Genomic DNA, 10,682 nt, shown 5'->3' with positions numbered 1-10,682 from the left:
ATCGTGATTAAATTCCAAGGGAACCAATCTGAAAGCCTTATTTCCGAAAAAGCCTTCTCACATTGATTTATTCAATCTATTAAGACTTAATAGGTTTTTGTAAAACTGTCCCCCATGAGTTTCTTTCGTATTTAATATTGCAGAATGCTAAACAATACAGAATCTAAATACTTGGCCTTGGATGTTGTTTTAATTCTCGAGAGATACGACGGTCTTCATTCTCTTCCAAATTTCATTTCAAAGTGAATTTGTACAATAGGCTGGAATAGTTATTTGTGCAACTAGTGCGCAAAGTGACAGTTTGCTGCACCGAAAGAAACGTTTACTTGGTTTGTTGAGTGCAGCAGAGGAACTTTGCGCACGTATTTCACATTAAGTTTTTCCTACAGTTACCATTGAATATGAAAAGTGGGTAATTATGGGTAAAATTGCCTGAAATGCATCATATGTTTTTCTGTGTAATTTTATTATTGATAAAAACCTTAATCCTAAAATCCTAAAGTCCTCGTTGTCCTTCGTTATAATATATAATTAATAATAATTAGCTCGTTGTGCTTCGTAGCACCTCTGCTCACTATAGCAGCCCAGTCACTGTTACCAACTTCATTTTTATTTTGCTGCACTGTTGCTCCATATAACCTACTAAGTATTTTGCGTTGCCATGTTGCAAATCTGGAGTGCAGAAAAATTTTTCCCGCACTAGAGCGGAAAAGTGATTCTTTGCGTTCTGTAATCAGTGCAGCAATGGCCACTTTTCAACGTAACTATAGGAAAAAAATATTCCAAATGTTTAGTGCACAACTGCACATGCTATAATGAAAATTACAGCACAATTATATCATTATTAATTGGGCTTTACTAGAATTATTTATTCATTTATTAGGTTAGCACAAAAATACAATGATCAGAAAAGAAAAAACAGGCTACTGCCCAAAACTTTTTCAATTTCCTAATTTAGTTTCAAAATTGTCCAATTTGTGTGGTTATCTAGTGCATTTAACCTTGATTTTTGATCTTTCTCCTATTCATAGTTTTGTGAAAAAGTTGAATAGATTAATCAACTTATTATTATAAAAGAATCGCCTTGAAGAAGCTAAATAATGCATTATTATACAAATTATATTGTTCATCATCCTAAAATTATCTCATCATTACTGTTTTCAGACATCAAATAATGAGAAGTGCCAAGAATCTATAGGCATTCATTTATTATAATAAACAAGAAGATACAGCTTTTAACTTCTCAAATTCGAATGAAATGATTGTGTCATGCATATCTTGAAAATTGAAACAAGCGTCCATTTTCTCACTCAATTCATTGTAGTCTTACAGGAAGTCTACATTTCTTGTTTTTATAAATATACAACGATTTCTCAGGAATTTCAAAGACATTATTCATTATGATGATATATTTCGGGGGATTAAACAATTAAAATGACCAAGATGTGTACAGTAAGAGAATTTCAAATGAAATCTAGACAAATGAAATCGTAGTCAGATTTATGAAATCACAAAATGGAAAATTTTGTGATTTTACCTCACAGAGTATTTGAAGTTGAACACATTGTCATTGAATAATTTTCAAATACTTATTGCAATAGACTGGAGCCCGGTCGCACAAACACCTGTTACATTTTAATCATGATAATTCCCTGATAACCAAGGTTTTTCTGAGAAGAAAGTTTCTATGAATGGTTCTCGTGGCATTTAATCAAGATTAAAAGTTAACAGACTTTCGTGCAACCCGATTTGGATCAACAAAATGAAAGATACCAATAACTCAAACATTATTATAATATTGTAACAAACTTACAAAGTAATACATACATATAATACCAGTATCATAAACTTACTACTTCATAAGAAAAAACAGTACTACCTAATGAGGTAAATGACATTGGAGAAAAACTATCCTTTAAGTAGATAAGATGATCATTAATATGAATGCACATGAAAAATGGAAATTATCCAAAATAGCTGAACCCAATATACAAGAATAGAAACATTTTTTTCATGAAATAGAAAAATGATCATTAGTTCATTTTTCTTATGAAAGAGATTTACATCATTTTATGATACAATCGGTAGTGTGAATGTTTCTTTTCCAATACAAATGACAAAAAGTATCTATGATTAAATTACAAATCAATAAATATGAATGGAATATACAGAGTGATATGAATTTTATGACAGATTTCACAGTATATTGAAGACATAACTTTAAGAGAATGGTTTGGTGCCTTATGCTTGACAATATTGGAGAATTAAAATAGGTAAAGCCTGATACAAATTCCAGATTCCTACAGCGAATTCAAACAATTTATTTCAATTCGTCAAAAACTTTATATTATTTTGTGATACAACGTTTTTGAACACTATCGAATATCCAAAGGTGCTTACAGATTTATCCGCATTCCACTATCAACGTTTTTGAACACTATCGAATATCCAAAGGTGCGTACAGATTTATCCGCATTCCACTATTCTTAAGTTATGATTATTATATCTGTATTTGTACAGAAACAGTGAGATACAAATATATAAGCATGACATCAGCTGGTGAATAGCTGAATGCTCGTGTTCGTGGCGCATAGATCTGTATGCACTTCAACAAAAACGATCAATACTTGATTATAGAATAATAGTGAATTATAAATGTAATTCAATTGAATTCAAAACATATTAGTAGCCCACTAGAAACTGCATGCTTTCTTTTCAAACGAAAATTATAATCAATTTGAAGATGACAAAATTCATCTTATCAGACCGCTTGAGAGCACTTAAAATTTAGCAACATTCATTCTCTAAACAGAACAAAAACACAACATTTACAAACTTGAGTAAGAATTGGTGGTCACTAAAGCTGGGTTTACAAACTGGGTTTAATCTTTATAGATTCTAGTAGATTGAACAGAACTTGACAAACACATATTGAATGAAAAAAGACTAAGAAATTGTCAAAAAACCACTGATTTATTGTATGAAGACAAGAAAATCAGTGGTTTTTTGACAATTCCTTAGTCTTTTTTCATTCAATATGAATAATTACCACAATATCAACTTCTCAACTACACAAAAAAAAGACAAACACATATGTTCATCATGTGTATGATGAGATATGTTCGATCTAATATAATCTGTAAAGATTAAGTTTGTATTAACTTTGGTGTAAACGCAGCTTTAGATTTAAAGCATTTCAACAACCAATGTGAGATTAAAATAGGCGTGAGACTAACTTGTAATTTATAATGTATTAAAACCAGAGCAACGATAATTTTTAATATGTGCAGAATACATCAATGACTTGAAGCATAGCCACCTCTAATACATAGCCACCTCTAAAATGTATTAAAGGTGGCTATGCTTGAAGTGTTATACACTAATAATAAATGCAATACATAATATAAATCTGTTTGTGAATGGAATAATGAATTATTATGATTATGATAGTAATATGAGATGAAAAAGGATGATGACACCTACCTACTCAATTACTAGGATAAATTCGTTGAGTTCATATTTGGGAAACAGTATTCAACCCATATCTACGTGTTTTCCTTAAAAAGTTCCACAAATACAGTCCTTGTCAATGAATGAATAGACGATTCTATTCATTGAGAGTATGTTGATGTCACTAGAAAATTTAATGAACGATTGTGTTCATTTCCAAGCCTGTTTCAAGGCTTTTCTTTGAGCCAGTCGTTTTGTAGCGTAAGCTGCCACACTGAGTCCCACCAGCACTGCAGTAATCAGCAGATAGTCGAAGTCTTCTTTTAGCACATCAAAGGTTTTAGAAGGTGCCACTCTAGTGTAGAACAGATCTGAAAAGAAAATCCAAGAAGATGTTTGTTTTGTAGAAGTTTGATTTTACATAAATTTGATTTTGATTGGAGTTAGTATGAAAAGTTGATGTTGGAAAAGGAAAGAGCAAAAGAAAATATAGCCTTATAAAAACAGCGGTCCAATTCAGGCTCAACTTACGCGAGTCAAGTCGAGAAGGACTCGACTCTAGTCAAGAGCATGTGCTTTCAAATGGTGACGTCGCGGAGACTAGATCGACTGGTTTCAGTGTCACCATTTGGAAACACATGCTCTCGACTAGAGTCGAGTCTCTTCTCGACCTGAGTTGAGCCTAAGTTTCCTATTTGAGACAAGAATCTCAGGGGTTGTACATAATAATGAAACAGTCTCTCAGGATCGTTGAGAAATGGACATGGAGATAATGAATTAGAAACTCAATTTTCTAGATCCAAAAATAAACTTTCGAATTTAGAAATTGGCCATTTTTTTGTATTTGAATATGGGCTTAAGTACACTCAACAATAAATTTTCCATTTTTCGACCGAATTCGACTTATGATGCATGATTTTGGACCGCCTTGACCAGCCGAGAAGAAGGATGGACGTGTCCATCCGAAACACGGAAGTGGCCCCAGAAAAATATCGTGCCTGGATTTGAACCCTGTAAAAATTTCTTCCTGTAAAAACCATCATTGAAATTTAACAGGCTTTTGTGCAAACGGGCCATGCAACCGAGTTTTCAGGTCGCAATTGATCAATTTCGGGGCCTCTGACACGACCATTTGATGAACAGAATGGACTGTTGTTATTAGACCTACATCAAATATACCGGTATCAGCTATCCTCTATAGAAGGCAGTGGCAAGACAGAGAATCGGCAACCCTGTTTTCCTATCTTCTTCACTGCCAGTATATCGTGGACCTCACTATCCTGTACTATTAAACGAGCAATTTCTGTTTATATGTTTGGATGTTTGGATGTTTATATGTTTGTATTTCACCGTATCTCGAAAACGGCTCTAACGATTCTCACGAAATTTAGAACATAGTAGGTTTATAATATAATAATTCGATTGCACTAGGTCTCATCCCTGGGAAAACTTGCTGAAGGACATTAAATGGATAATTATTATTTATCCTTGAAAAAAACAGCTGATAATAATTATTTCGTCGTCTGTTGATGATGGAAGTGAGTGAGCGAGTTCATGTGTGTGGGACTTTGTCAAAATTATGACTCAGCTGTTGAACTTTTGTAATCATTCAATCAGGTACTTAGTGCCAGTACAAAAAAGGCGGGTTATTTTCAATCCTGATTAATTCCAGTAGATCCATCTTTTTAAAATGGTCTTCTCTGATTTGGTTCACGTGAAATTAATCAGGATTAAAATTTAACCGGCTTTTGTGCAACCGGGCCTTTGTGAGGGAAATTTTTGCATTCCTCTGGGAATTAATCTCAATTTACTGTGATTAGATAGAGCATTTCTGTATGGACTATGAATGTTATTATAATTTCTTCTTTAGTAATACATTTTTTATGCTTTTGTACTCCAGAGCGAAGCTCGGTCCCCGATATTAATTACTATTTAGGAAAACCAGACCATAACATTTATAATTAGTACAGGTATAATGAAACTCTACACGATGTGAATCTGTTGAGAAACGTAGAAAATGTAATATTGACGTACCTAGTCCATAAATAAAGACCAAACAGGTTGACTCAAGTCCGCTAGGAGCTGTGTGGATTGCGCGTACCCTGTGCAGAGTCTGGTTGTAGTTGATAATAGATTCAGCAGGTAATGGCAGCTCGGGCATGTAAGGGATAACACCCTCCTCTCTGATGTCACCTAGAGGTCGTCTCGGGTCCAAGAACATCCACGGTATTTCGAGGATTCCACCGCTGTTCAAGCCGACTGGAAAAATGGAAATGAGTTAAATAATCATTAAATAATAAAGAGTTCATTCAATTTTTTATGAAATTGACAAGATTAACAAGATGAAGTTGAAACATGAACTGAAGATAACTTTGAAACACAAAAAATTGTGTTCAAAATCTGAATTCTCTGAATGAAAATTAAAATATATAATTGTTATTCTATTTGTGATTGAAAACAATCATGATTATCATGTCGATAGAATTTATTGATTTTGATAGAATGGAAATTTATTTGAAAGATAAAGTTATATCTACAAAAAGTACAAGAATGAATAATTGAATACACAAATATACAATACAGAGTATCTTACGGAAGGTGTAACAGCCGAAAACCATAGATTCTACATTACATTTGCAACAAAAATTTTCAAACAGTTTGAACGCTAATAAAAAGTTCAAAATCGTCAAACAAAGGAACACATTATATTAATATTATTGACAATTTCTTCCTCTTTCCAACAATATCCTTAATAGTTTTCTACTTATTTCAAAAATATTGGAAAATCGGTATATCTCGAGGTCTAAGGTCTAAATAAGAAAATTTTAATAGACATTTTTTGTTGCAAATTCCTTGTAGAAGCTATGGTCTTCGGCTGTTACACCTTTCGTGGGACACCCTATATTGAAACTTTTCAACCGTTTACACAAACATTCAAAAATCAACAAAACCAAGTTTAAATTATAAAAGACATGAATTGAGTGTAATGAATAAAGACAAATTAAATGTTGTCAACCACAATTCATTGCGGAGAAATACCGCAGTATCACTCACAATATAATTCAGTAATCTAATGAATTAAATAATAGAAAAGTCACCTAAAATATGCTTGCTGGTGATGCCTTTTTCTGTGATAGTCTCTTTCATGGCTTCTATGCCGGCTGGCAAGATGAAAGCTTGCCGCTCAACAATCGGGTTATCAGACGCAGACACGGACGAGAAAGCTGACAAACAAACAAACAAATATTAAATAAATTATTGGGATCAATTACTAGACTACTTATTAAATTCATCACTTATTTATAGACATTACTTAATTATTGTCAAATATCAATATGTAATCAGTTTATTTTGTCTATAGGCCTACCAGGCAATAAGATTATCATGCATTAATTGAAATATTTTCTCTCAAATATAATAATAATAATAATTTTATTAATGGAGACACAGGATGAACCCATTTTGCCTTCTTCACACAATACAATATTTTCAACACATTATACAATTTGAAATATAAGAAGATAAAAAATGAAGATATATACAATTAATATGAAAGAATACAAATAATCATTGAAGTAATCGTAAACAATAATTATTGATTATAAGAATAATTATTAAACAAAATAGAATCAAATAATAATGAAAGAGAAAAGAAAGAAAGAATGCCTGTATAAAACAAAGAATGGAAGGAAATGATTAATAATAGAAATTTTATAAAATTAGAACACCAATCACAAAAAGACAGATCACATGCTACTTAAACAAATTATATGAGATCTTACGGAATTTGGAGGGGGAGAACCATCTAAGTGCTCCGAACAATAATTAAAGATTCTCTGAACTCTATTTAGAGGAGAGTTATAATACCTGACAGATTGAAACTAGACATATAGTGATGTCCACGTTATAATGGCAGTGTTTGATTAGCAATGGTATTGCTATCTTGTCTATCAGTCAACAAAGCCCATAGCACTATCTCGTTCTTACTTTGATTTGTTGCCAATCGCCTTTAGCAATGTAGAATTAATAATTAATTAACATAATATTTCATCTCAATTATGAAATTATTGAAAAATATAATTTCTTGCTTGATAAATAGTTATTTGTATATCTAGAGTGAAAAGTACGACTTTTTCTCCCTGAGGGAAAAGTTTGAAGCCCGAGGCGAAGCCGAGGGCAACAATTTTCCTGAGGGAGAAAAAGTATTTTTCACTCGTGATGTACACAACATTTTTCCTCCATCTACATTTTTTTATAGAAACTGCAAATGAAATCATTTTAATAACTTACGTATTGGTGACAATGTTTCCTAACAACATAACCTAAAATCTAAAACTTAAAACCGGCAGTCTGATTGGCACTGCCGATTGCGCTATCTATCGGCTAAAGTTGTAACAATTATATCAGCTGGGTGTTTACCAAAAATGGCTGACTCCAGATCACGCGGTTCTGATTTGAATTGCAGATCAATAGTTATTTGTGCAACTAGTGCGCAAAGTGACAGTTTGCTGCACCGAAAGAAACGTTTACGCCCGAGCCGTAGGCGAGGGCGGAATGGTTTCTTGAGTGCAGCAGAGGAACTTTGCGCACGTATTTCACATTAAGTTTTTCCTACAGTTACCATTGAATATGAAAAGTGGGTAATTATGGGTAAAATTGCCTGAAATGCATCAAATGTTTTTCTGTGTAATTTTATTATTGATAAAACCCTTAATTTATTGTCAAATTGAATAAAAATGTTGTCCTTGGTTATAATATCTAATACTAATAATTTTCGCGTTGTGCTTGGTTGCACGTCTGCTCACTATAGCAGCCCAGTCACTGTTACCAACTTCATTTTGATTTTGCTGCACTGTTGCTCCATATAACCTACTAAGTATTTTGCGTTGCCATGTTGCAAACATGGAGTGCAGAAAAGATTTTTCCCGCACTAGAGCGGAAAAGTGATTCTTTGCGTTCTGTAATCAGTGCAGCAATGGCCACTTTTCAACGTAACTGTAGGAATAAATATTTGTTGGCTGGTATTTTGCATAGAATAAGATATTTTAAAAATTGTATAATTTTTTATCGTCTACTAATATTAAGAATATAATATCATACAAACATATATTTCATGAGTTGATCAAATTTCTGGTTGTGGTATTGAATTCAGTTGACTCAATGACAGACACCTCTTTATGCTTTCTCATCTGAGCTTAGACCTTCTAACCTATTATAATGTAAGTTTTTAAAATAGAGATGCTTCCCATGTTATTTAAATGGAGTCACTTTTACTCCCTAGGGAGTTTTTCTGTTTTTTTACTACCGAGAGCGAAAAAGTGACACTTTAGTATTATGTTTCAGGGATTAAAGTAAGTACTTTAGCCAGTAGGTGGAGGAAAATATAATTGAGTATTTTAAACGAGAATGAACAGTTAGTATTACATCAATAAGCCTGTATCAGCTACCGTCTATAGAAGGAATTGACAAGACAGAGGATCGGCAACGTTGATCTATCTTTCTCCACTGCCATTATAACGTGGATCTCACAATAGTTTGAACGACGTTGCCAGTTGAGGATGGCATTACTTACTTAATTTCAGGGCCATATATATCTAAGTCAACATTTGGCCACACCAACAAAAACCCTCCAGGTGGATAAATCCTGAGCATCTTCTACGGTAGCTGCAAGCCTCTCCATATCGGACTTGACTAGTTCCACCATCTTTGTCTGAGGTCGCCTTCCTGGAGGGTTAGGCGGCTACATTTCCTTCAGTTTAGAATATTCTCTTCGCAGTACATGTCCGACCCAAGGAATTCTTTTACATTATATTTCACCCGCAATTCCTGGACTATTATATGCCTGGTCCTGATGTCTTTGCTATGTTTTCTCTTGCATTCTCCTTGTTCGTATGTGGGCCCATATCTTCTTCTCTAAGTACCGTCTCCATTGCTGAGGTTGGCAATCATCATGACGATTTTTACCTTGTTCACCGCCGCTCTAAATAGGTCATTGGTTGTGCAATTAAACGCTTCCCGCAGGTTTCTCAACCAAGACATTCTTCTACGTCCCACCGAGCGCTTACCAGCTACTTTACCTTGGATTATGAGTTAGATAGATAGATAGATTTAGTTCTGAGTTGCAGAATCTGTTCTTATGATGTGAATCATCAGAATAATGTGAATGTGAATCGTCATAATGTGTTCTTATGAGTTGCAGAATCATGTACTTGGGTCCTCTCATAATGTGTCCAAGGTATGTCAACTTTCGTATTTTAATGTCACGTACAATATCTAGTTGCTTACACATTCTCCTGAGAACTTCTGCGTTTGTGACTCTATCTGTCCACTATATACGGAGTATTCGTCGGTAGGTCCACATTTTAAATGCTTGAAGTCTGGTGTGACATTTCTTATTTAGTGTTCATGCTTCCAACCCATACAAGAGATAAGTGTAACTTGTGCAGGACTTCATTTTCAAATACTATTAGTATTTCAAATACTATAAGATAAGAATATCAAAATCTTGGTAAAGTCTACTAAATACTTGTTATCTTATCATATATCTCTAGCAATGCCATTCCCATGAAGAAACAGAAATGGCTAATAGTATTTGAAAATGCTAGAGATATATGATAAGATAACAAGTATTCAGTAGACTTTACCAAGATTTTGATATTCTTATCTTCGACCCGATTTGTAAGTGAAGCAACAAGGTTTTCAAGAGTGAAAACTAATCAGTAAAACTGAAAACTAACTTTCATCTGTGAACTAACCAGTAGTATTGCTCTGAGTTTTTCCTTCGTAGAGCTCCAACGCTCCGATCTCAGTGCGACGGCTCTTATCGCTGAAATAAGTGTAGACGATCCAATTCTCAGAGTGCACCAGATGGATCGGTTCAGTGGCTCGCTTATGCACTATCGAGAACACAATCGATCCACTCACTACATCTATCAGGTAAATGCTCAGTACATCTGTAAAACAATAATACAAATGCATTAGAAGATGCAATGAAGTGGAAGCTTCATACATACCGTTTGTTATTAGATTTTAGAATACGGCGATATCAGGATACAAAATGGGTATTTTCAATCCTTCATATTACAGTTTTTTACAGTTGTGTGCAAGTATTCAAGAAGAAAGTATTCAAGACATATTGAATAAAACCAAAGCAAATGCTCATGAGCATGAGCATGGAGCATAAGGTTTTGCTCATGAGCATTAGGTAGAGGCATAAGCATTTGCTCATTTTT

General features: G+C 33.7%; 1 protein-coding gene across 2 annotated transcripts in view; it reads right to left on the bottom strand.

The window, feature by feature from the left end:
- Positions 1-3,168: 3,168 nt before the first annotated feature.
- The window catches only part of LOC111059800 (ER membrane protein complex subunit 1), a 68,439-nt gene continuing 60,925 nt past the window's right edge, over positions 3,169-10,682 (bottom strand). For both annotated transcript variants that reach the window (XM_039428749.1, XM_039428755.1), the window contains 4 exons: positions 10,206-10,403; positions 6,549-6,674; positions 5,485-5,709; positions 3,169-3,821 (listed from right to left, as the gene is read on the bottom strand). In XM_039428749.1, coding sequence (XP_039284683.1) covers positions 3,661-3,821; positions 5,485-5,709; positions 6,549-6,674; positions 10,206-10,403 — 710 coding nt within the window. In that variant the 3' untranslated portion in view covers positions 3,169-3,660. The remainder of the gene's footprint in view (positions 3,822-5,484; positions 5,710-6,548; positions 6,675-10,205; positions 10,404-10,682) is intronic.

Source organism: Nilaparvata lugens, chromosome 1 (genome assembly GCF_014356525.2).
Source record: "Nilaparvata lugens isolate BPH chromosome 1, ASM1435652v1, whole genome shotgun sequence".
Taxonomy (NCBI): domain Eukaryota; kingdom Metazoa; phylum Arthropoda; class Insecta; order Hemiptera; family Delphacidae; genus Nilaparvata; species Nilaparvata lugens.
The sequence above is the reverse complement of the archived record's forward strand: the minus strand, read 5'-3'. Positions and strand labels throughout refer to the sequence as shown.